The sequence below is a fragment of the Erpetoichthys calabaricus genome, chromosome 5 (genome assembly GCF_900747795.2).
Source record: "Erpetoichthys calabaricus chromosome 5, fErpCal1.3, whole genome shotgun sequence".
Lineage (NCBI taxonomy): Eukaryota > Metazoa > Chordata > Cladistia > Polypteriformes > Polypteridae > Erpetoichthys > Erpetoichthys calabaricus.
In genome coordinates, this window is record NC_041398.2 from 251137954 (window position 1) to 251165645 (window position 27692).

The following is a 27692-nucleotide window of genomic DNA, read 5'->3' on the forward strand; positions in this document are numbered from 1 at the left end:
CCTCGGACTCCCGCAGGGGTTCATGGGAGTTGGAGTGTGGTGCAGCCCTGTTGGGATGCACAGACGCCACCAGGGGGTGCTGCAGCAGGAGCTGCTGAGCCCTTATGGGCAGTTCTTCCACCGCACCCGGAAGTGCTACCGGAAACGAGTAATCAAGCACCTGGACTGCTTCTGGTGCCTTATAAAAGGAGCCGGCGGCCACTACTTAGGGAGCCAGAGTCGAGAGGAGGAGGAGCAACAAAGCCTGACCCAAGGAGTGAAGGAGGAGAAGGAAAAGAGTAAAGGAAGGGTTAACTCTGTGCTGTGCTTGTGCCGGGAACACGAGAAAATAAAATCAAGAGTGTGCATTGAACTTGTGTCCCATGTGTGTCTGTGTCGGGTGCAGCTGGCGGTGCCAGCCTGGTGGGCAAGAATATATATATATATATATACATATATATATATATATATATATATATATATATATATATATATATACACACACATATACACACACACACATATACACACACACATACATACATACATATACACTAGGGTGCTTTGCTCGTCAACCCACCTGACTGCCCTACACACTAGCCTCTTTGCAGTTCTGTATGGGGATGCAGATGTACATTTAAACACATTTTTATTTTCATGGGGATTGTTACATATGCATCAATGCAACGTATAACTGCCGTGATCAAGATCTCCTTTGTTGTCAATTGTTATCCGCGTTTGGACGTTTGGCGTTTGTATCCATTATTGGCTGTAGAATTTCTAATACGTTCAATCGTTTAACTCTTTCGATTCTATGTTGCATCACTTCTCCGTGATCATAAATATAAACCTGACCAAACTGTGGTTTCTTTGAAATTAAACTTGTCGTAGCTTTAATTGTTGCGGAACCACAGATTCTCATAGCATATGGTCCTGAATCGTGTAAATCTACGCTTTGTGCATTGAATGTTGTGAACGTGAACAGATTATTGTACATTCAGATATTTTGTCTGTAGTGTTTGTGGATTTCACTTTTACCAAATAACAAATCTTTTATTTCTCGTGGATACACCTCTTCATTGGGAACAAACACTACTTTTCCCTGATGGCAACACAAATTAGACGATCTAATTGTGGATTGTTCAGGAGGGTCGCACTTCTCAAGAAAGGCCACATTAAGGCTTGTTTGAGCTTTCCCAGAATGCACCCTGAAGATTCTGATGCCAAGTGGAAAAAAGGTCTTATGGTCAGTGGAGACCAAAACCAAACTATTTGGCTTCAACACCAAACAGTACAGCAATGCAGCTCACCATCCACAACACACCATACTGACAGTAAAGCATCCTGTGGTGGGGGGCCTGGGGCTCTCGTTAGGGTAGAAGGAGAAATGGAGGGGGCAAAATACCATCAAATTCTTGAGGAAAACCTGCTACCCTCCACCAGAAAGGTGAAGATGGGCAGAATGTTCACCTCTCAACACGCCAACGACCCGAAGCACACAGCAAAACTGAGCACCCAGTGGCTGAAGGAGAAAAAAGTGAATGTCCTGGTGTGGCCAGTCAGAGCCCAGAGCTAAATCACAGTGAAAATCAGTGGAAAGATCTGAAGATAGCAGACCACCAACACTCACCATCTAATGTGACCGAACCTGAACAGTTAAACTGTAAAGAAGAGTGGGGGGCAAATACTGAGTGGGCTCAATCTAGGTGTGCCAAGCTGATGGAGAAGAATCAACAGACTCAGGGCTGTCATTAAAAGAAAAGGGGGGTCAACAAAATGACATTGACATGGGGGGGGTCCTTTATTAATCTCAGGATTTCTTGTTTTTGATTTTTTTTACAATTCTTCTGAACTGTAGCTCTGATTTCTTTCACTTGGATGTTAGAGGTGGCACTGAGTAAGTAAAGCTGGCAAGAAATCTCAGTGTGTGTTTACATTAAAGGGTCTAAAGTGAAAAACAATGGGAATATTTCAAAGGGGGGGATTCTTTTCTATACCCACTGTATTTATGTTCTTCTTTTATTTTTCCTTTCTTCATCTGTAAAGCACTTTGAGCTTCATCATTTGTACGAAAAACGTGCTCTAGAAATAAATGTTGTTGTAACAGTAAAACTTTCCATTTGCACCCTACGGCTCTGACAGAGGCCTGGGACACCGCAAAGCCGTAGTCAAACATTTCTGTGCCATTTACAAACTAACACACAAAAACATTTTTTCCCCCAGAACGTTTTGCGGATATTTTGAAGTTTTGAAGTGTCGGGCTAGCAGCCTTACTCTGATGGTAAGAGCCAACGGTGTTATGTATGATGTACAGTACGCTGCAATTGGGACTGACTTGACTCAGGCACCGTCGAGAGTGGCAGCCTTTTCAGCAGCTCCGTTTTTCTACTTTTATTTTTCTCTTTTTTATTGATCACTCTTTTTTTTTGTGAATTTCCCCTTAGGATTAATAAAGTATCTATCTATCTATCTGCAGGGTCAGTGAAGACTGCTCTTCAAACAAACATTAAAACAAAGTCCACAAGGTTGCCGTCCCTTTGTCCCCCTCACACTTTCCGCCATCTCCATGCATACACAGAGACGTGCTGTCACGTAGCTTCTGTAGTAGTAGGGTGGCTGTAAGAACTTTAATGTCCGATGAACAAGTCACACAAAGACAGAGGGACGCAGGGCTAACCTATCCAGTGAGCAGAGGCTCATGAACGCGTGAGACGATCGACGGACTCCCCATTGTATCGTTAAGCCTGATTTAAGTAGCAGGCGTTTCGCTCTGCTAGGACACGTGTATTCCGAATCTCATTTGAGACAATCCCAGCTGAAGCCTCCCCTGGAGGATCACATCCGGTGCCCTATCCTGATCCTGGGACTGACGTGGTACCAGTCTGCTGCTTTCAAAAAGGTTCTGAAAAGTTGAAAATCAGACAGAAGCTAATGCTGCTAGTGAGTGCAGCAAGAAATGGATGAGAGGCTAATGTGACTGAAACTGTTACTGTGATAAAATGACACCTTTCTGGGATATCCCTAATGTAATAACAGAACCCTTATTACTAACTCGTTGCAGTGACTCATTTTATTGCATTTCCATGCGATACACAAAGCACGGCCTCCCCGTAACGAGTCGCTGGCACGCGTTGAGTGGTCTTACCTGCGCCTGTAATTACAGTTTGGACAGTCGGGCATACTCAGCCTAGATGACAGCATGTGCCTCATGGTGTCTGTGAAAGTGTCTCCAGTGATTGATTTCTTTGTGTTTGTAAGCTTGAGGGGAAAAAAACAAAGCAAAACAAAGAAATAAAAACCACACAGACGTGTCAGCCATATTGTAAAGCAGTCCGTTCATTTTGAAAAAAAAATAAAATAAAACCTTATTGATTACAAAGGAGAATTTCCTGTGAGCTCCAAGAAAAGCAAAGCTCAAAATAAAGAACAGCAAGTCCTCAGAGCTCTGAAATGACCTCACCTGCTCTTCGATAAACCTTCTTTGTTTAAAGAACTCCCAGTCTTCTTTCAGCATGCGCTGTTTTGTCTTAAACGCCACCTTGAAATTAGAGGATTGTTTCAGAAATGCCATAAAGCACACAGACGTTATTTATACTGTAATATCACATTTAGAGCTCCCTTCATAATTACTGCAAAAATCCAAGCCAAGCTACAATGTACACCCAGACGTACGCACCAGCCAATCAGATTTGGGGCGCAGCGCGTCGGGCCGTTTCCTTTGTCTCAGGTTGACAAATCTTTACTTTCTGTGTGCCGTCTCCTCATTTCAAACAAGCATGCAAACTGGCACAAATGATGACTGGCATGGCATAAAGCCAACCTCCGTATTCATTGGTGTATTTTATATTTAAGACACTTTGCTAGGGTCTCTCTCAGTTTGCTTTGAGCTCATCAGGACGCCAGTCTCATCCTCAGCATGAAGGCTGCAGATCTGATGAGATTTAAACCAGGAGGCTCACTTGTTAGCAGAGTACTTTGGGTCCTGGTCGTCCTGGAACATCTGAAGGTGTCTTCCTGTACCAGTAACTGAAGTTTCTGAAGTGATTCTTCCTCCAGTATCGTCTGTTTTCATTGTCAGGGATCGAGAGCACCAGGTCCACCCTTGCCCTGACTGTGTGCTACCCTCTGGAGCATTTCACCCAAACTGCCTTTCACTTTGCCAGCACCCCTTTACTAATTGATCTTCATTTTGTCCCCTGACAAGACCAAACACCCCATTCTCTGTACTCTGAAGTTCATTCTAGTGTACACTCTCTTAGGGTTTGGCCTTTAGGATTCTTCTGTTGGACTCTTTTACAAATAGACGAGTCCCTTAAACTATGAGGTAACAGCGACTTGAGATGAATCACCATCACCAGCTGCTGAATAGACAAAGTTTGGGTGGATGGGTGGGTAATGCTCTCCATGTCCCCAATAAGAAAATGAAACTTTACAGTGTAAGTGCTATGGAAGAAGGTCAGGACTAAAGGAGGGATTCTTGCCTGTCAAGGAGATCATAATGGACGGACTAAGCGAATAGGCATGCTGGGAGCAGTTTATTCCTCCAAACAACACGTGGCAAGTTTCTCAGAGCTAAACCCAACTAAGACACCAGCATGGTGACATGGGAGTTGAAAGAGTCCAGAAACACAGGCCTGTCAGGGTCACTGGATACCACCAGAGGGCGCTGACATTCCAGGGGGTGTCAGTTTCCAGATCTGCCGCCTCGCTGAGTTGAGTCAGAGTCGATTTATATTGGTGTGTTGTGGAAACAAATAGAAATCCTTTATTTGAACTTGGACGTGTGCTCAGGTTTGACGGACCTTCATTTCTAGTACACACTCACGGGCCTCTTACTCTAACTGTGTGCCTGTGGTTTGGGGCTCAGTGGCGTCCCCTTGTGGTCACAACAGACATTCAAGAAAAATCTAAATATTAGTAACAACCAACCATCTCCTCCCACACACACACACACACTTGAAATATTCAAGTTCTAACCAAAGCAAAGCAACTAAAAATGATGCTTTCCTTGAATATCCACAGCATAAAAATATTTCAGATGAGGTGATGGCACATTCTTTCAGCATTGACATCTCACCTGCTCATCAACATAGTCATCTATTCGCTTTTCACACTCCAACCATTCAACAGCCACCAGATTCATTTCCTGATCGAGCTGAAGGTATCTCTGAAGTAGGGTGTTGTACATGTCCTCACTATAGGAGTCATGAGATGCCGTTCCAAGCCTGAAAAAAAGGAAAAGAAATAAGCAAATGAACCATTTATAGTACAAATGTAATAAATGGGGAAGCAAAAAGAAAGGAAAAGAAACAACTTGTGGCATGCGTCAAGTTTCAGTGAAAAAGAGTCTTAGAGCAGGACTGAGACATCGACTTAGCGAAGGAGGCTGAGGCCTGGGAATAGCAGGCTTATGACAATAAATCAGCATTGGGACGCCTCCATCAGGCTTGTGGGTTAACTTTACTTGAGACATGTTACAAACAGAGATGGAGAGATACATCTGATGAACACAGAGGAGTGACCCGGAGTATGTGATCACACTTTATGATTCTTACCGTAACTGTGCTACCAAAGTGGGCAAACTGTTGTGCAGAAGTGGCTCAGAAAACACAATATTCTCAAAAAGGTGCTTGTTGTGCAACTCCCACGTCACTTGGAATTTTTTTAAATGTTCATTTTCCTATTGACAAGCAAGAAGAGAAACATACTTGATAAAATATCAGTGCAGCGGCAGAGTAGTCTCCATAAAGGAGAGGAAGAAGTGCAATACAACATATGTCAGAGAGTGAGGGCAAGCGCTCTAATGATACGGTCAAAGAAAATTTAATAAAGAAAGAAAAACTAATAGAAAGAAAGAAAAACTATTTAATAGAAAGAAAGAAAAAGAAACTATTTAATAAAGAAAGAAAAACTAATAGAAAGAAAGAAAAACTAACAGAAAGAAAGAAAAACTATTTAATAGAAAGAAAGAAAAAGAAAAACTATTTAATAGAAAGAAAAGAAAGAAAAACTATTTAATAAAGAAAGAAAAACTAATAGAAAGAAAGAAAAAGAAAGAAAAAATATTTAACAGAAAGAAAGAAAAAGTATTTAATAGAAAGAAAAAGAAAGAAAGACTATTTAATAAAGAAAGAAAAACTAATAGAAAGAAAGAAAGAAAAAATATTTAACAGAAAGAAAAAGAAAGAAAAACTAATAAAGAAAGAAAATAGAAAGAAACAAAGAAAAACTATTTAATAGAAAGAAAAAGAAAGAAAGAAAGACTATTTAATAAAGAAAGAAAAACTAATAGAAAGAAAGAAAGAAAAAATATTTAACAGAAAGAAAAAGAAAAACTAATAAAGAAAGAAAATAGAAAGAAACAAAGAAAAACTATTTAATAGAAAGAAAAAGAAAGAAAGAAAGACTATTTAATAAAGAAAGAAAAACTAATAGAAAGAAAGAAAGAAAGAAAAAATATTTAACAGAAAGAAAGAAAAAGAAAAACTATTTAATAAAGAAAGAAAATAGAAAGAAACAAAGAAAAACTATTTAATAGAAAGAAAGAAAAAGAAAAACTTTAATAGAGAAAGATAAACTATTTAATAGAAAGAAAAAGAAACTAAAAGAAAGAAAGAACAAAAAAAGAACAAAAGAAAGAAAGAAAAACTAATTGAAAAAGAAAAAGAAAGAAACACCATTTAATAGAAAGAAAGAAAGAAACTAACAGAAAGAAAGAAAAACTATTAATAGAAAGAAAGAAAAACTAATAGAAAGAGAAACTAATAGAAAGAAAAAGAAAGAAAGAAAGAATTAATTATATAAAAATGGACACCTTAAAGACTGTCACACAGCTCATGTAGCCCACCTTTCTCTGCTTTGGTTTTTAACAGCCACTAATATTGGATCAATGAGAAGTTCTGTAAGTGCCAGCTTGCTTGTCTGTTTCAGGGCTGCAGGGAGCCGATGCCTACCTGAACAGTGCCAGGTGTGGCAGAGGGAGCCGATGCCTACCTGAACGGTGCCAGGTGTGGCAGAGGGAGCCGATGCCTACCTGAACGGTGCCAGGTGTGGCGCAGGAAGCCACCCCAAAGACAGCAGCAGTCCTCACAAGGGCAGGGCAGACACTCACACACCTTCTTTTCCTCAGGCTGAGCCAACTTAGGGTAGTGAACGGACCAGACATGGACGTCTGTGTGGCGTACTGTCAAGCCAAATGGTCAGAAACCCCAAGATTAACTTTATGCTTCTTAAATGTGCCCTAAGAGTTTGCGGAATGACCACTGGTGACATTACATGACACCTCTGCCTCACTTTATGTTTTGGGAGAAATGAGACCAAGAAGAACCCCAGTCAATCCATAACAAAAAAGACAGAATAGTTAAAGATGTGCAATCAATGATTTCATGGTAATGAAAAACAAAAACTAAACATCGTAACTCCACCAATAGAACACAACTGCAAGCGGCCATTTTTGATTGATCTGTAGACCAAATCAAGATCTCCACTCACAATCACACAATTTCTCCAGGCTGTGATGTAACAAAAGCCAATTCTGAGTTCTCCCCCTAGTGGATGCCACTTTAATTTAATATATTCAGATCATCTGTCCAGTGGCAGTACTGACATTGTAAGTAACAGGTAGTGTGCTTTATTACACTGCAGCCAATCAGAGAGACGTTCATTGGGATCATATTTAACTTGTCCTTACGTATACTGCGGACACAATGTGGAATCTTCTAGAGATGAGAGTCTGTGTATGTGATGCTCTGAACAGGCCAATCATTTCGTTTGCCCAAATCGTGCACTACACACCACACTCTAATCACTTTACTGTCATACGCACTTCTGAATTGAAGAACGCGCATCACAGAGAGCAATCCCAACTTACCAGTGTGACAAGGAAGATGCTGATTGTGCGAGCAGCCTGACAGAGTGCAGCGTATTCCTCCAACAGCAAGGAGATAAACTGGTGGGCCTGTGGGGGGCCTTGTAAGGCTGACGTGACTTTGGATCCCACAGATAAGTGTCTGAGCAGACGGACCTTCATTTCTAGTACGTACTCACGGGCTTGTTGTTCTAACCGCTGGTAAAGCTGGTAGGGGTCTTTCTCACAAAGCCTGTCAATTCAATAGGAAGTGAGAAATAGAATCAAAGGTAATGAAATCAGCATACAATACAATTATTAGTGACGATTCACACACCTTTTGCTTATCATGAACAAAGAAGTCGCAAAGGTTTAACATGATGTCAACATAAAACACAAGGACTGTATGAGTCACTCAGTCAGAATGTCAGATTATGAAAGCTGTGTGATATGTCAGCCAAGGGGTCACATAAGACATCCCGACGGGTCTTTCTATTCCCCTAAAATCAACTGCCGTGCCAAGTACCATGTCTCCATTTGCCTTATGAGTACATAAACCACCAATTCAGAACTAACCCATTTTAACACATTCAGTAAATCTGTTCTTGACACCAACGTAAAATGAGGGAGTGACCTTAAAATACTACTTAGAAACACCCTGGAGTCACGTCATAGTCGGCAGCTAACGACAACTCAGCCTGAGTCTCACAAGGTACATCTTGGACAATTCCTTACAATCAAATGTTGCAGTTTTCATTTAAACTTTATAGTGGCTCACCTGCCAGAGATGTGCACATGGCTGTGGTTCTACATGCAGTACGTAAATTATTTTTGTGAGGTATAAATGTCCAAAATATGGTGAATAAGAACAAGATAACTGGAAGTGAAATTGTGTGTTTTGTGAGGCCTAATTGATTTTTTCATTCTTATTTTTGATGCCCAGTATCCTCTGTTTACACGTGTTACCTATGAATACACTTGTGTTTGGCGCTACGGCTCAAAAGATGTTTCACAAGATAACTCATAGATGGCGTGCATCTGTCTATAGATCAGCTACTGCCAGTTCTCAGTATTCTCTCTTATAATCAGTGACTGTGTTCCTTTAATGTGGGAAGTAACATCTAGACTCTGGGATGGCCAGTGTGGTGAGCTGTGCTTGACGAAGAGAGGCCCACCAAACCAACAGGCTAATCAGAAGGGCAGGCTCAGTGACAGGATGCTCTCTGGACCCCATAGAGGTCGTAACAAAGGAGAGAATGGAAACACAACTGAGTGCCATTATGAACAACGCTGCACATCCTCTCTGTGACTTTCAGACTCTGAAGACACCCGACTGGGACTCCTTCATATGTCTGTGTGGCACCTCATGGGGGGCATTGGCAGCCAAGACACAAGTTTTTAGTTCTTCTAAATGTTCTTGCTTTATACAGTAGTTGTTACCGCCAATGTATGAAAGGCAATATATAGAGGGTGGGCCATAAATTTCCATACATAGGAAAAATATTCATTTTTTTTTAATGAAAAACCACTTGTATTTATATAATATGCTCTACATGACTGCCGTTTCAATACGTGTCCGCTGATGAACACGGATTAGCACAGCTGGAGTTATGCTTGGAATGGCGTTGGTGAAACGTTCCCTAAGATGATTGATGTTTCGTATCTTTTCCTGATACACCATGGCCTTCAAATGCCCCCAAAGATAAAAATCAAGTGGGGTGAGATCTGGGAGGCCACACATTTTTTAGGGTATCTGAAATATTAAAAATAAAATGTTAAAAACTATATGTATGGACACTTATGGCCCACCCGGTAGAAAGCCGAAAATTGGCTGTCAAAGTATGAAACGATGAATACTTCACACATTTCCTAGGCATTCTGTGCAATGCCAAAAGACAAACCGGCAAAGTATAAAATTCTCTCGCTAACGCAGAAAAGCAATGAAGTGCCACTCAAAATGCCAGTCAAGCCTTCCTTGTAGGTTCATTTTTTCCTCTTATTTCTGTTCTGTATTTTATTTGATATTTTCTTTTTTCATTTATGTAATTTTTAATGAAGGCCTGTTCATGACTCACTTTTCAAGTTTGACTTTTTTGTGCAAAAGACAATTAAGCGCAATTTAAAATACACTTTTTTCCTTCCTTGTTGCAACAAGTAGGTTCATATTTTATTTTCTCTCGTTTTCCTCAATAAGAAAGTCCCATACTTTATTTTGTATTTCTTTTCCTAAATAGCATCTGTCATTCTATATAATGCCTAGAGATAACGTATATATAATATTAAACTAATTTGGATATTTCATTCTTTGCCCAAAAACATAAGCCTAGCCATTCTATCCAATGCCCGCGTTTCACACGTTGCCGGTAACAGTCATTCTGGTGTGCATTCAGACCAAAGTGTGTGTGTATTTATTGATTTATTGATTGATTTACTTGCTTATCTACCTATTTGTGTATTTGAGAAATAAGTAACATTCTAATTGTGTGTCATCCGACTTCATCACATTACCAATTGGGGAAGAAAAAAAAAAGAAAAGAAAACCCACGCCATCCTACATCCGTAACGCCCCCAATCTGCAGCTGGAGCTCTTGGTGTAAAGGTCTCCCATCATTCTATGGACGTTCTTACTGCTCTCATGTGCCTCAAATGTAAATTTATAAGATGAGGTCAGCAGCTTCAACGTTCTCCTGTGAAATACCTTCAGCACATCCGCTGTGCTGTCATCATCTTCTACCGATTTTCAAAATGAATTAGCTGATCCCCTCACAGACTAACATACGTGACACCCGTTTCCTGCTGACGAGGGTCCTACAAGCTTTTAGGGAGGACACTTTAGTGAGAAGTCGAGCAAAATGAGCCGTTTTATTGGCTAACTAGAAAGATTACAACATGCAGGCTTTGGAGGCAACTCAGGCCCCTTCTTCAGGCACTTAAAATGCAGTCAAGTGTTGAGAGGATGAGGGAAGTAAACGCGTGAAGATCTGAAGAGAAGTACAAGAAATGGCTACAAACCTGTCTACTAATTCCTTCATTCCTTCTTTGTCTGGCACCAGAGACTGGTCCTGGTCATCGGCCAGCGGCGTTCCAGTTTGTCGGTAAATACACCTGACCATGTAGCGGACCTCTGACCAGTAATTCTGGAGCTGCTGAGACTCTCGTTCAGACTCTGCCGAGATTTCCCTGAATACAAAGCAGACATTTTTTAACATCGGAGATCAAAACACATCTTTTAAAAACTTAAAGAATCCTCAGGAGGAAGAAATGAAGCCAAAAAAAAAAAACAAGCAATCTGACGCCTGAGCAAATCTTTAAAACAGACGCGATTTTTGATTTCTTTTTACAGAGCAGCTGCTGCACTGTGGAGGCTCTCTGGTTGTCGCAGTTTGTGGCCCAATGAAGGCTAAGCTGGGGTTCAAAGCGAAGGCCCACCTGCATCTCTCATAAAGTCACAGATCAGTTCTTGGAAATGAAGCCGAGCCCTGGACGGATCACGTGGTGGAGATCTAAAGCCTCCGTCGTTACATTCAAGTCTTCCATTTTAGAAACAACCCAAGGTAGAGAATCATGAAGACAATTAACAAAAAAACACCTTCACTGCGACTTAATGAGCTGCCGTCGGGCACAAGCAGGATACGCTTACAAATCTGCAGACATTTCCATAATCTGAATTTAAACTACTGGATCTTCATCTCCCATTTGCACTTTTACCAAAATAATTTATTTCTCCGGCCTCTGCCCCCAGTTTCAAAGCCCAACACCACAAGTCCGTGCTTACAGAAGACCCCCCTCAAGACGTTGCCAAGCGTCACACAGAAGAAGACTGGGTGTCATAAACATCAGCAAGACAAAAGAGCTGGCGGTGGACGCCCGGCGTGCCAAGGAGCCTCAGAGAGCAGGCGCCATTCAGGAGAAGACATGGAAGTGCAGTGGAGCTCCCAGCACTTGGGGGCTCACATAGAGGTATGGACAAGAAGAGCCCGAGCTGGCTGGACTTGCTGAGGAGACTCAGATGCTGCTGGAAACTGCTGTTCAACAAGTCCACCGCAGCCAGTATGGTCCTCCTGGAGAAGCAGCTTGAGCTCAGAAGAAGCACAAGGCCTGAATAAACGTATCAGGAAAGGCAGCGCCATCACTCTGGGAGCTGCTGTAGGAAAGAGGATGGTGGCAAAACTGGACACCCTCGTTAAAAATCAATTCCAGGAGGCGCTCTGTCTTGGAGGACGTGTAGCCGCAGGATCATCCCACGCCAGGGGTATGGAGAAGCCCCTTTGAGGGGTCGTTTGTGCCTGGAGCTATCAGGCAATTCAAGACTTCCTCCCGATGTGCCTGGAAGTTCATTTTGAAATATCTGCACAATGCACACATTTTTATTGATTCATTGGCTGGCTGGGTCACTCATCCCGTCAGTCTCCATCCTTGATTTTTAGGTTTCTACTTACTTGTCCTTGGGGTTAATAGGGTGTTGTACCACGCTGGCCATTATGAATGGAGTGAGAAGTCAAGCGAAACGACGCCGTTTACAGGCTCACTAAAAAGATTACAATATGCCAGCTTTCAAGGCAACTCAGGCCTCTTCTTCAGTTACATTACATCTTGCCCGAGTTGCCTCAAAAGCTGGCATATTGTAATCTTTTTAGTGAGCCTGTAAACGGTGTTGTTTCGCTTGACTTCTCCCTTGGGATTAATTAAGTTTATCTAACATAATCCAAGTTTTCATCCTAATGCTAAAACAACTGGCGACCATTTCTACTGTGACTGCTCTCACCTAAACATCATCAGCGTGATGGAAACCTGTGGAAGTCCGTGTTTCCAGGTAAGAGATCAGGAATTCTTACATGAGGACCTCACTAGACACGGCACACACCATAAATATCTTAAAGTCGGCCTCTTTAATCACAACTGCTGTGACCCTAATTCCACTTGATTGACCAACGCATGTCTTCATGTTACAGAGAACTGCTCAGTAAACGGTGCTGACACCAAATGCCCAAAGGGGTGGCAGGATCGGCACCCTGAATGACATCTAGGAATGTATTCCTCAACAATTTTAAGGCAGATGATGACAAGGTTGAAATAAAGTGTAGAAGGGGGTTGACAAAAGTTGACATCAAGGGACAGAAGACCAAGCCTCCAAAAGTCACCTAGGATGTACCATCTAGTTGTATCTGCTAGATGTCAGCAAAGAGTGTGAGATATGCCGAGTCCTGCACACTTCAGGAATTGAATTTTCCCGACAGCAGGACACCAAATACCAGCAGTCACTCTCATCAAATGTTGCTGGCTGGGACTCGACACCGTCCCATGATGCTTTTGAACAGTCAGAAGAACCTCACAATGACAGTGCTGCTGGCTTGTGCCCAAGCGTTGGCGAAAGTGATGTCACACAAATATCACTGTGACTGTCATTTGGGGAGACTCTCCAGAGATCAATCCCTGGAAACACTCTGGGATACCAGAGTTATTTAAAATAAATAAATAAATAAATAAATAAAGGGGTCTTGGTGGAGACTGAATATGAACCAGTGGATTATTTTAAATGATTGTTTTTTGCTTTTAATGTCGTGAGTACAGAGACACACTGATCCAAAGAGCTCATTATACTCTCCCTGCACATTTTCCAGCCACCTAATAATAATAATAATAATAATACATTTTATTTATATAGCGCCTTTCCCATGCTCAAGGCACTTAAACCTACGAGATCATGAAGCACAACCCGACTGTGTAGTTGGTAACGGCAGGCCGTAATGAAACAACGTTAGCAGTGCAACGCGCATGGCAAACTGCACATCTCACCAACATAATCAACTGGTTGCTTTGGCTGGTGTCAAATGGTTCAAAATTGTCACATATTGAATGTTGATACATTTATAGACTGCACGGCTCACGATTTGAGTAAGGAAGATTTTGAATAACTTTCACAAAAAAATGAGTTGTTCTGAAAAGAAATTCAGTCAACTGCCATGGCAGAAGACCACAAAAAGTTCAACCTCAAAAGAATTAACGTGGAAAGGACGCAAAGTGAATTCAAAATGGGGTATCAGGGATTCATTGAGGGCACTCATCAGATTTGGGTTTGTTCTCATCCATGGGAGTTTGGTACCTGCACAACAAAATGAGCACAAGTCTACCAAAATGCATTCCAAAAGACAGTAAACTGGCAACGTTACTGCTGCTGCCACGACTGATACAACATTCTCATTTTAGTGAGCTTTTGGGTTAATTCTGTTGTTCAAAATGTTCAAGGAAACGAGAGCTTGTTATAAAACACTAGCTGTGTAAAAAGCCCGGGGTCCTAGAAACCATTGAAATCGTCAGGAAAAAAAATTGAACTGTAGAGATGTCCTCTCCTCTGGGCGTCTCTCTCCTCGGAGGATTCGTGTTGTGATGCACTCGCCTCACTTCTGGATTAACGGCTAAGCGAGTGACTTTCTTCGGAGGATTCGTGTTGCCGATGTGCTCGCCTCGCTTGCTTATCCTTTTCCCGACTCCACCTCTCACTTCCCGGGCCGGACAGACGCACACACTTCCACGCATAGACCTTTACACATACGTTTATCCTTTCTATCACATATACTTACACAGTTACAACTATTTTAAACTGCACACGGACTTTATGGACACCCTGTATAGAAGATGAAATACTAAACCTGCCACTCCTGAAACACGGTCACTACTTCCAGACCAAAAAAAACAAGCCACTGTCTGACAAAATGAACTACGACCTCAGATTTGAAGGGGTGATCCTCTCTTTCACCATGACAAGCTTGGCTTCACCCAGTGTGCCAGTGACACCAGAAATCACAAGGACGTCATCAAGTAGAACAGCACAGTCCTCAAATGGGACACTCTCCCTGACCGGGATTTCATGCTGACGTCAATAATCAATGAACCTACTTTGGCACGCACAAGGTATTCACGTCATCTCGTCAAATGTGCGCTGACCCCAAATGCTGCTTTATTTAGTCCACTTAATCAAACTCGGGGTGATGAAAAGAAGAGAGCCGGAGCCTATCCAGGCAGCAGAGGGCGTAAGGCAGAAAACAGCCCGGGACAATGGCGCCAGTTCACACACCGCTGCTCACAGTGGGCACTGGGAGGAGAACATGCACACTCCACACAGAGACAATCCTCACAGGTGGCACAGCTGGTACTGCTGCTGCTTTGTCGTAAGGAGATTGTGGGTTCACTTCCTGGGACCTCGCTGTGTGGAGAGCGCTTTGAGTAGTGAGAAAAGTGCTATATAAATGTAAAGAATTATTATTATTATTATTATTACAATGACCGAGCGCAGGACTCTGGATCCATGAAGCGGGAGCATACAGTACAATGGACCACTGATCGATGAACTAGTAATCAGAACAGACAGAATTTCAATATATGTATAAACTGCCCGCTTGTGTGTCGACGTGACACTTGAATTTAAAACTTGGTCCTTTTCGATTCGTTTTGTTTAACCACTGCAACTGAATGAACAAAGAATACCCGCACTGCGTGCCCATTAGGGTTATGACAACCTTTAAAACATAAGAGAGACAAGAATCAGTGGCTTACCTCCGCTCATTACAAGCCTCACAGCTACACACTGTATCTGCGGTGGTGGAAGTGCTGAGGTCCGGCGTTGGCGCCGTCTGAGGGCCCACTGTTAGCCGTCCTCCTCCAGTGGACTCCTGCGGTGACCCGCTGTTACCAAGTGGCATGTGCAACAAGTAGTCTTGGTTCTATTTTGGGATGAAAAGTCACAGCAAGTTACCAAAGTGCACAAGGCCTTGACTTATTTATTCAGTCTGGTGGGCAGCACCAGCTTTCAGCCTCCCTGTTAGTCCTCTTTGTAGAAATTCTGAATTCTTAGTCTCCCAGTTCTGCCCGATTACTCCACCCGACCCTAACGACTAGCAAAGAGGATTCTCTTCATGTACAACGCAACACAACATCAAATTCGCTACATTTTTTCCAGTATACAGTGGCATGCAAACGTTTGGGCCCCCCTGCTTAAAATGTCTGTTACTGTGAAGAGTGGCGTGAGCAGAAGATGAACATCTTTTCAGCATTTAACACAAGATTAGTGCATTGTTTTTTGTTTTGTACAATTGTAAAAAAAAATTAAAATAAGGGAAAGGAGCACTGTGCAAAAGTTAGGGCACCCCAAGACACTTGAGGTCTCTGACCTTCATTGGCTTGTTCACAGCCATTGCTAGGAAGCCCCAGGTGACACAAATGTCACAGCTGTGTAAATTCTCTGACTCGTCAAACCTCATGGCAGCCATGGGCTCCGCTAAGCAGCAGCCTAGAACTCAGACAGAAATAAAAGAATGGATGCCCACAAAGCAGGACACGGCTACAACAGGTTGCGGTTTCCTCAGTTCATGATCTTATTAAGAAATGGCAGTTATTGGGAATGGTGGAGGTCAAGTTGAGGTCTGGAGGACCAAGAAAACGTTCTGAAAGATTGATAGAAAGGCAAATAAAAACCCCTAGTTGAGTGCAAAAGACCTTCAGGAAGATTTAGCCGACTCTGGAGTGGTGGCCCACTGTTCTGCTGTGCAGCGACACCTCAACAAATAGGACCTTCATGGTAGAGGCAGCAGAAGTAAACCTTTCCTGTGTCCTGTCCACACAATTCAGCACCTGAACATCTAAACAAGCCTGATGAGTTCTGGAAACAAGTCCTGTGGACGGATGAAGTCAAAATAGAACTTTATGGTCACAATGTACAAAGGTCTGTTTGGAGATAAAAGGGGGCCGAAAACCAGGAAAAGATCACATCTCCCAGTATTAAACAAGGCAATGGATCGATCAGGCTTTGGACTTGTGTTGGGCTGCAGCCAGTGGCACTGGCACTATGTCACTGGAAGAGGAAGAAGAGATTCGAGTAAATAACAGAACATTCTGGAAGGAAACATCACACCATCTGTTAAAAAGTTGAAGTTAAAGAGGATGGGTCTTAGAACAAGAGAACACCTCCAAAAATCGACCATGGAAACCTCAAGAGGCACAAGAGGACGGTTTTACCACAGCCACCACAGACCCCTGACCTAAACATGACCGAAAATCTGTGGAGGGGTCTCAAAAGAGCAGTGCATGCAAGACGACCCGAGAATCTTGTAGAATTAGAAGCCTTTTGTAAGGATGAATGGACAGGAATACCCCAAGTAAGAAATGAAAGCATCGACGAGCTGTGAGACTCGACAAAGGGGGTCTCACTAAGTACTGACCATGTCGGGGGGCCCAAACTTTTGCTTCAGACCCTTTTCATTTTTTGGTATTTTGTACCTGTGATTGATGGAAATAAAAAAAAGGTCATCTTGCTTAAAATATTAAAGAAATGTGTCATCTTTACCTTTCTGCCTTTTGGTGATCAGCTCGTCTTCTGCTCACTTAAATATTCACAGTAACAGGAATTTTAAGTAAGGGGGGCACACACTTATGCATGTCACAGTATAAGCAGATTGCATCAGTATTTTGGAATTTAAATAAACTATTTAGTGCAGTGGCTTTCAGTTTCAGTTCTTGGGGACCCCTGTGCCCCCCAGTCTGATAACCCATAAGCCACTTTACTTTAATTGGCCGCTCTGTCTCTTCTCATTCAGAAACTAACAAAGTAGAGTGAGACTCCCATCTGTCATTAAGTTACACGTATTCAACATTCTGCCACACCTTTAGATGCCTCTGCTCTGTCTTTTTATAATGAATTCTCCTTTTTATCTGTGGGGTTTGCTCTAATAATTAAATCCTAAAAATGACAATTAATGAGAAACAGAAACAGACATGGGGACAAATGACACTGAATGCTGAAAGGCAGCAGCGACTTCACTAGCATGCTTGTTAACACTAGAATCCCTGAAGCTTAAGATTCATTTTCATTGTCCCCGATCTCCTTACATTTTCCTGACATACAGTACTGTGCAAAAGTTTTAGACAGGTGTGAAAAAACAAAGAATGCTTTCAACAATGGAGGTGTTAATCATTTATTGTCATCAATCAACAAAATGCAGTGAATGAACAAAAGAGAAATCGAAATCAAATCAATATTTGGTGTGACCACCCTTTGCCTTCAAAACAGCATCAATTCTTCTAGGTACACTTGCACACAGTTTTTGAAGGAACTCGGCTGGTAAGTTGTTCCAAACATCTTGGAGAACTAACCCCAGATCTTCTGTGGATGTCGGCTTCCTCACATCCTTCTGTCTCTTCATGTAATCCCAGACACACTCGATGATGTTGAGATCAGGGCTCTGTGGGGGCCATTCCATCACTTCCAGGACTTCTTGTTCTTCTTTACGCTGAAGATAGTTCTTAATGACTTTGGCTGTATGTTTGGGGTCGTTGTCCTGCTGCAGAATAAATTTGGGGCCAATCATACACCTCCCTGATGGTATTGCATGATGGATAAGTATCTGCCTGTATTTCTCACCATTAATCCTGACCAAATCTCCAACTCCATGTGCAGAAATGCAGCCCCAAACGTTCAAGGAACCTCCACCATGCTTCACTGTTGCCTGCAGATACTCATTATTGTACCGCTCTCCAGCCCTTTGACGAACAAACTGCCTTCTGCTACACCCAAATATTTCAAATTTTGACTCATCAGTCCAGAGCACCTGCTCCCATTTTTCTGCACCCCAGTTCCTATGTTTTAGTGTATACTTGAGTCGCTTGGCCTTGTTTCCACGTCGGAGGTATGGCTTTTTGGCTGTAACTCTTCCATGAAGACCACTTCTGGCCAGACTTCTCCGGACAGTAGATGGGTGTACCTGTGTCCCACTGGTTTCTGCCAGTTCTGAGCTGATGGCACTGCTGGACATCTTCCGATTTCGAAGGGTAATAAGCTTGATGTGTCTTTCATCTGCTGCACTACGTTTCCTTAGCCGACCACTGCGTCTACGATCCTCGACGTTGCCCGTTTCTTTGTGCTTCTTCAAAAGAGCTTGAACAGCACATCTTGAAACCCCAGTCTGCTTTGAGATCTTTGTCTGGGAGAGACCTTGCTGATGCAGTAGAACTACCTTGTGTCTTGTTGCTGTGCTCAATCTTGCCATGACATGAAACTGTCTTCACAACCTCACCTTGGTAGCAGAGTTTGGCTGTTCCTCACCCAGTTTGAAGCTGTGTCTGTTTCAGTTCATGACTGTGTTTCAGCCTACGTGTGACATTGATGATCATTAGCACCTGTTTGGTAGAATTGGTTGATCAGACACCTGACTAGAATCCTACAAAATCCCTGACTTTGTGCAAGTGGACCTCTAAGAATTGATGCAGGTTTGAAGGCAAAAGGTAGGAACACCAAATATTGATTTGATTTTTCTTTTGTTTGCTCACTTTGCATTTTGTAAATTGATAACAATAAACAATCATTATTTATATTTCTGAAAGCATTCTTTGTTTACAGCATTTTTTCACACCTGCCTAAAACTTTTGCACAGTACTGTATGTGGAAAAACTTGTAGTTCCTTATCACTGTACCAGTGGCCCGCTTTTATTGTGCAAATGTGTGAATTAACAGGCCTGCTACACGAGGCAGTCAGACCTCACAGCAATGCGTTTGTAAGAAAAGGTAACACAATACTTGGATTTGAAATACATGCATTTGTTGTGTGTTCCGTGTCTACAACGATTTGTGTAAATATTGAATGAGCAGGGAAATGCGAGGCAAGAAATGCTGAACTAAAACAGACAACAACGTCTTCATTTGTTACAGTAGTAACGACATGACTCTGGTGTGAAGTGTAGGATGTGTGGAGCTCAAATATCCAATAAACACTTTCATCACAAAAGGTCGAACACAACAAGTATGCTTTGATTCGAGAATAACTCCGAAGATAAAGAAATTGCTCAAAAGACGTGTTGCTGAAGCCCAACTATCAGTCGGTACAAAGTAAAAGACGTTCACATGTGTGTGTGTTGGCGCATCTCATTTTCAGCCATTTGTCACAATGGTAACCCTGGTCAGTCTCAGGTCTACGCAGATGGCTCACTGGAAAAGCTACCGGGATAACAGGTCTGAATCTTGTGGCGTCCCTGCATTTAGCGCTTTGAGTAGTGAGCTGCTATTTTTATTATTATCATAGAATGAAAACTTCCATTTGATGGGAGTCTGTAACATCCGGGTGTAAATTTATGGTACTTGTAAACGTTAGAGCTGAAGGGATAAAAGCAGACACACAAACGCAGCTCAATCGTTTCTTCTTGGTGTCTTGCTGAGCAAACACACCCCGCAGTGTCTATGGTGGGTGTTACTTTTTTCCCTCACACACAGACATTCATATCAACATGGAATTTGAACAATATTTTTTTTATTCAAGAATCCAAGAATAAAATTGAATTTAAAAAAAAAAAACATTCAAATGACAATTCTATTGTGAACGTCTGTGCGCGAGGAAAAGTGACATCCACCATAGACACAGAAGAAACACTGAGCTGCATTTGTGTGTCTGCTTTGATCCCTTCAGCTCTAACGTTTACAAGTACCATAAATGAACACCTGGATGTTACAGACATGTTTTCATGATAGGATTACTAGCCCTCCCTAGTTATCAGTTCGTTAGAGCCTTCTCTAGTATTAGTGAAACAGGACAGGGAGGAGGCCATGCCCAGCTCTCTAATAACTCTTTGCATGTATATAGCACTTTCCTCACTACTCAAAGCGCTCAGCAATTGCAGGTTAAGGGCCCAACACAGCAGAGTCTCCATTGGCATTTACGGGATTCAAACTGGCAACCTTCCGTCAGCGCATATCCCTAGCCTCATAAATGAAGAGTATGTGACATGTGTTTCGCCATTATTTGGGCCCATCAGGCATACACACTCCATTGCACTGCTCTTGAGGATCAAACCTCGGACGTCAGCGTCAGAAGCAAAGCCTCTTTACACTGCGCTACAGCTACTCCTGACGTCACTCTTCCCCATCCCCTCCGCAGCCTCTGTCTCGGATTAGCACGAATATATCGCTCGAACTATGACTCTTAGCACAATGACAGAAGTCGCAAAATCAACTGGAATGTTTAAGCAAATTATAGAAAAAAAAAAGATCTAAATCCGTGAAGTAGTTCTCTCGTTCACTCGCTAAGCGGAGTTAAGGTTACGCCCCGAGGCAGACGCGTGACTGAGCAGGGCCCCGCAGCCCAATGAGTCTCTCTCGGATTTGCGCTAATAAATCGGTACTGCAAGTGAACTCTGATACTTAGCGTGATGAGAAAGTCGCAAAATCAACTGGAATGTTCAAGCAAATTATAGAAAAAAAAAAAAGATCTAAATCCGTGAAGTAGTTCTCTCGTGACAAGCAGACAGACATACAAACGGGTCTAAAAAACTAAAAGAAATTTCACACTTGGACCACAAAATTTTCCAAACTGTTTCTTAGCGAGCACCTATGGGCCAAGGGTAACCTACATGCCAAAGTTCAAGTCCCAAGTCCTGATAGTTCAGGAGATTTCATGATGAGCGAGTCACTGGGATTTGGCTTTTATTATATAGAGATAATAGTAACAGCTGACTACTCAAAGCACTAAATGCAGGGACGCCACAAGATTCAAACCTGTTATCCTGAGACTGCCAAGCGGTAGCTTTCCAGTGTGCCATCTGCGTAGACCTGAGACGGAGCGGGGTTACCATTGTGACAACTGACTGAAAATGAGACGCACCATCACACACACACACACGTGAACATCTTTTACTTTGTACCGACTGATAGTTGGGCTTCAGCAACACGTCAGTTGAGCAATTTCTTTATCTTTGGTGTTATTCTCGAATCAAAGCATACTTGTTGTGTTCGACCTTTTGTGATGAATTGGATTTTGAATTGGATATTTGATCTTCACACATCCTACACTTCACGCCAGAGTCATGTCGTTACTACTATAATAAATGAAGACGTTGTTTTCTGTTTTAGCTCAGCATTTCTTGCCTCGCATTTCCCCCATCATTCTTTATTAACACAGATCGTTGTAGACATGAAATGTCGGATATTTCATTACTCATATAATTCTCGACAAACGCATGGCCAGATCAACACTTCAGCAAAGACTTCAGCTGCGAGGCCTTCACCTGACTGAATTTAGAGCAGGCCGCCTTCTGCTAAACCACACATTTGTAAAATAAAAGTGGGCTGTTAGCGCAGTGATAAGGAGCTACGAGCTGCTTGGCGTATGTCAGGAAAATTTAAGGAGGTCGGGGACAACGAAAATAAATTGTAAGCTTCAGGGATTCTAGTGTTAATTAATAACCAGATTATTAGTGACGTACCAATATGAACATTTCTGGCCGATTATTTAAAGAAGATTCTTCTGATACCAATTGTTTGACAGACTTACCTCGGAGTTCCATATAAGTGTCATAAAGCTAAGCAGCACACCACTGTCGAGCAGTCTCTGGACACGACTGGCTATACGGTTGTACGTCTGCGGTAGGCAAATGTCAGAGAAATAACTGACTTGACGTAACGAGGCCCTAGGTGTGCTATTAATGGCTGAAGCCCAGGGTCCTCGACTACAGAGAAGGGCCGACTTCCCGTGTGATACCGTGAGTGGACTTTTCTCCGGCTATCAAATGCTTGTGCCATTGACGGAGTTCCACAATCCTTGGCCAGCGCTGGAACTTGAGAGATCTTGACTGAAGCGGATTTGCTTTTCAGAAACGCGTCACGTTCCTCAGTATGCCTTGCCCTGCGGTGACCAATCAGATTTGTTGTACTGTAGTTTTTATAAGTATTCCATCTTCATAAAACTCATGCAGAGCAAAGCATGCGAACAGCATTTCTAAAAGTGGGCCAAAGTGAACGCACACCTCAGACATTTTTCTAAGTGCCAGGTGTTGTTGCTGAAGCATCCTGGGAAATGCCTTTACAATGGGAGTACTTGCCAGTATATACCATCTTATTTCTAACAAGATTGGGCTGATACAATTGGTACATCTCTACAGATTATGATGAAAAACCTTAAAAGGCAGGACTGGCACTAAAACACAGGACATTGGGAAAAAGAGCTAGCTTAAAGGAATACTCCACCCAAAATGAATATTTATTTTTATGTTTCTTAGCCCTTGTACGTAATGGCTGTGAAAAACGTTTAGCCTCATGTATCCACACAAAATGGAGATAAAGCTTCTGACAGGATAGGTATCTACAGGTGCTGGTCATAAAATTAGAATATGATGACAAAGTTGATTTATTTCAGTAATTCCATTCAAAAAGTGAAACTTGTATATTAGACTCATTCATTACACACAGACTGATGTATTTCAAATGTTTATTTCTTTTAATGTTGATTCACACGGGAAAATTCACATTTTGAATGGAATTACTGAAATAAATCAACTTTGTCATGATATTCTAATTTTATGACCAGCACCTGTACAGTATGGTGATCAACGCTGAACAGCAGCAAACAGTATGAAAAGGTCCATCAAAAAATCTCATGTTAGTCACGTTACATACTCAGTTACTTAATTCTTCTGAGGCGGGTGTCGACTTGTAATGAGATAGAGCGGTGTCTTCACCCAGCTGCCAGCCGCTACACGAACGCATGCAACCGGGGACCGATCAGCTGATACTGGAACATCACTTTCGTTTTCGACCTCAAGATCACTTGTCTCAAAATCAGAGTGCGATACGTCAGAGTCCAATTCATCAACAATACATGAAATGTTCTCTACGGAGTATTTTGTTTTGTGCATTCACTTCGCTCTCTCGCCAGCTCTGCCTTTACCTCAGTGTGAAGTCGGCTGCCAGAAATGTGTAGCAGAGCCCTCAAAAAAAAGTATTCAGAACTCAAAGAGTTAATGCGATTCTGTAAAATGTCAAATTCCCCCCTGGGGACAAATAAAGTTCTAACTGTCCATCCAACTAACGAACTATAAGGTATGGGCTTACTTGGTGTACAAATCACTTTAGAGGTTTCAAAGCAAGAGCCTCGTGTGACCAGTAACACGTGCTGATCGTGTCCCCAGGATACACAGAAGCCCCATTTCAACAAACCATAGGGTACGAGAACTTCTGAACTGGCAAGGAGCTCACATCGCAGCATTACGACAAACCTCACCGGTAAGGGAAAGCAAAAGAGCAGCGAAAGGTTTGAAGACGAGACCGGCGTGCTTTAGTCAGACACGTGGCGAAAAGGGAAAGGGAGGCCATGCTGTCTATGTGCTGATTTTGAGAGCACAAACTCCAGGCCATTAAACTCAGCGCCTGGAGAAACTCCGTGAGGGTCCCGCTGCCAATCATTACGAGCCCTAACAAGTCCTTACCACTAGTGATTGCTCCATCGCAGCGTGACGCTCCTCCTTCTCTACTGTCCGCCGGCAGTCTGGACAAACCCAGAGAGGTAACTGAGGCATGCTGTTGGTTTTGGGAGATGTAGAAAGTGCTATTTTGTTGGAATACGTCACCCCACTTTCTGGAGAGGGGATATCTTTCCGTTCGTTGCGACACAGCAAACACCGCTCTCCGGCTGTGTAAGGTGCTCTGTGATTCAAGCCAAACGTGAATGGAGCCTAAAAAACGAATAAGAAAACAAAAATTTAGTTTTCTGTATGTACACAGCGAAAAATGGTAAGAAGCATTTTCATTCAGATCTGCAGAGAAAAGCCAAGCAAAATGACACCTTTTATTAGCTAACTAGAAAGATTACAATATGCAAGCTTTCGAGGCAACTCAGGCCCCTTCTTCAGGCAAGATGTAATCATTACATTTTGCCTGAAGAAGGGGCCTGAGTTGCCTCGAAAGCTTGCATATTGTAATCTTTCTAGTTAGCTAATAAAAGGTGTCATTTTGCTTGGCTTTTCTCTACATTCATAATGGCTAACACGGTACAACACCCTAGTACTACATTCAGATCTGCCAAATAAAAGAATTAGCTTGAGTGTCTCTGTAAGAAAACAAATGACAGTAGACCACCGCAAAGATGTGGTTCAGAGTTCGCCACCTCAGTCGTTCATAGATTTTTCCTTAGAACCTAACTAATAATTGTTAGCGGACACCGCAGATATCCTCCACGTTTTTTTTTTTTTATGGCAATACAGTACTGTAGAGCGAACACAAAGCAACCGTAGAGGAAAACGCGCCTTGGGATGGTGAAAGTAGCCAATCCGAGAGCGTTATTCATTTCTCCTTGCTGCTGATTGGCTGCTGCTCTGTGACACATCTCCAGCAGATGCGGCCCAGCATTCCCGTATCATAACAGTTTACCGCGTGCCACTCTCTCTCGAGTGTTTCGCCGAGTGTTCTCGTGTTTTTCATTTTGTTCTTCTTAAAGCACAAAGATGTCACCCAAACGCCCCGCACCTTCTAAGGCTTCTGGCAATGAGCCTAAGCGCCAGAAGAAGTTTAAGACACTCCAGGAGAAGGTTCAACTATTGGATTTGCTCTGGGAACTAAAAAGTTATGCTGCAGTCGCCACCCGAGGAGCTGTAAATCCTCTACAGTCATTATCTTCATTACATACCTTCATCGTACTGTACAGCTAATTCACTATCATCATCATCATCAATCGATATGATTCATTATTGGCAATACATTTTACTGTATTTTAATTATTATGTATTTACCCTTCTTATGAATTCCAGTACACACAGTGGTAGCCTCGGTATTTGACACTGCGGGAGACACAGCAGTACAGGACTCTACCGTAGACGGGTTTACCTTGACATTCATTTTTTAGGGTGATTTATAAAGCGGAGTTTGAAATGAAATTCAAGTGTTTTGGGGGCACATTTAGGGTTTAAACTATAAAAATGGGCATTCATTGGCATTTTTTTTTTGACCACATCCAAAATTCGCGAGTGCTCTAGGAACGTAACCCCCGCAAATTTCAGGGGTTGTCTGTAATTCATATCTGACTCGGTTGCCTAACCACCAGAGAAGAAACAAATATTTTTTTAAACAATAAAAGACACCGTGGAATAAGAATAACTGGATAGTGAATCAGATAAAACAAACAGCTGCCTATCATCTATCAAACACGACCCTGAGACCCAGAAAAACCAAACTTGGCCGAAACGTTCATTTAATCCCCAAAACTCAGAAAGTCTGAATAATGTTTTGTACTTCATAATCAGAAATGAAAGTCCAATGGGTTTTTCCGCTAGAGTCCCCATCACGTTTTCGGTCACCTCCATGACTAAGGCCCCTTGTGCCCAGCCACTCTGTTTTGCTCTTTCCCAGTTCTTGAGACCACTCTGCTCCTGGGTACACTCAAAGCTTTAGAAACAGGTCTATCCCTGGGGGCCCCCGATTCCTGTCTCGCCACCACTTTATCATGGAGGTCTACAGAGAGTTCCTTGGACTTGTTTTTTGTGTCCTGATGCGCTGTGTGAACTATGGGACCTTCTACATACAGCGACACGTGTGCCTTTCTAAACGATGTCCACTCAATTCAATGTGCCACAGGTGGACTCCAATTCAAGTTCTAGAAACATCTCAAGAAGAACCAAAGCAAACAAGAAGCACAATTTGGAGTTCCACAGCAAAGGGTCGTAATACTTCAAGGAATGAGAGATTTCACTTTTTGATTGATATTAAAATTTGCAAATCTTTCTGGTGACGTCTACACAGATTTATTGAGTGTAGATTGATGGGTAAAAATGTAGAATGTATCCATTTAAATGAAACCCACGACATAATAAAGTGTGCAGAAAGTGAAGGCCTCTGAAGACGTTGAGTCCACCATAGTCACCAAGGCTTGTAGACACAGATGGACGGTGACGTGTTCTGCCACATAAGCACGTGAGTGGTGTGCACATTCATTAAACTTCAGTACACCAAGGGCTGCTTGGAAGAACTGCTCATCACTTCTACAGCTCAATCGTTGATGACAAGACACCAAGGATGAAAGGCCTGTCCTCCACGTTCTTCTCACTTGCTGCTATGCGACCTCCTCCTCATCTACTGACCGTGGGGGAAACACGTGTATCGAATGAGCTCTACTACTGCGTTCGTTCGTTTCTTTCTTTAAGGAATTGCTTCACGTTGTGTAAAAGGAATGTTTGGAACACTAACTAAAACCACAAGGCATAAAATTAATGTCTGAGACGGGGGTGCAAAACCTATGGCCCGTGGGTCACATGCAGCCCACCTGATGGTTTGGTCCCACCCACCATGTGATGAGTCAAATATGGGGGAGGAAGGAAAAACCGAAGCCTACCCCATACCTGATAAGATGCCCTTTTCTGGCTTTCTAGGCAGGCCACAGTTACAAATGTGCCTTTACAGTATTGGAGGAACGTAAAGTGCATTCTGAATGACGAGTGTTCTGGAGAAATGGACAACAAGATCTGTTACTTTGGTGCCAACGTTCTGAACACATGTAACGGTCCCAGCTTTTTTATTTACGTTATTGGGAGTACCAAGTGAAAGTCGGCACAACACTCATGCGCGACTGCAAGTAGGCAAAGTACTCTGGAAGGCTCAATGGTGTGTCACTAAAAACACGAGGCTGAAGTTCCCTACTTACTCACAGCTACTTCCACACAAATGCTGGACAACAGTGAGGATGATGATGGAGCACCGCAACAACATGTGCCAAAAAGAAGAAGAGCAAAGGTGACGACGTCTGGAAAAGCTTTATGTTTGAGGAGAATTTCATTGCAGGAATTGCCTTGTTATTATTATTATTTTAAAAAGCCAACACACACACACACACAAACAGGGGATGGCATTTGCTGCTTGATGTTTTTGCCCCTTTACGGAGTTAGTTCAGAAATAATAATAATAATAATTCTTTGCATTTCTATAGCGCTTTTCTCACTACTCAAAGTGCTCAGCAATTGCAGGTTAAGGGCCTTCCTCGCTCAAGGGCCCAACAGAGCAGAGTCCCTATTAGCATTTATGGGATTCGAACCAGCAAGCCTCAGAAACCACCAGAAATGGATCTGTCCG

At 42.5% G+C, this 27692-nt stretch overlaps 1 protein-coding gene across 2 annotated transcripts in view; it reads right to left on the reverse strand.

Moving 5' to 3' along the window:
• fam193a (family with sequence similarity 193 member A) overlaps window positions 1–27692 on the reverse strand; it is a 144412-nt gene that overhangs the window by 66356 nt on the left and 50364 nt on the right. For both annotated transcript variants that reach the window (XM_051928618.1, XM_051928617.1), the window contains exons 3-10: window positions 24065–24310; window positions 15380–15546; window positions 10838–11005; window positions 7850–8078; window positions 5535–5659; window positions 5057–5204; window positions 3440–3517; window positions 3125–3237 (exon numbers count right to left, since the gene is read on the reverse strand). In XM_051928618.1, the coding sequence (XP_051784578.1) occupies window positions 3125–3237; window positions 3440–3517; window positions 5057–5204; window positions 5535–5659; window positions 7850–8078; window positions 10838–11005; window positions 15380–15546; window positions 24065–24310 (1274 nt within the window). The remainder of the gene's footprint in view (window positions 1–3124; window positions 3238–3439; window positions 3518–5056; window positions 5205–5534; window positions 5660–7849; window positions 8079–10837; window positions 11006–15379; window positions 15547–24064; window positions 24311–27692) is intronic.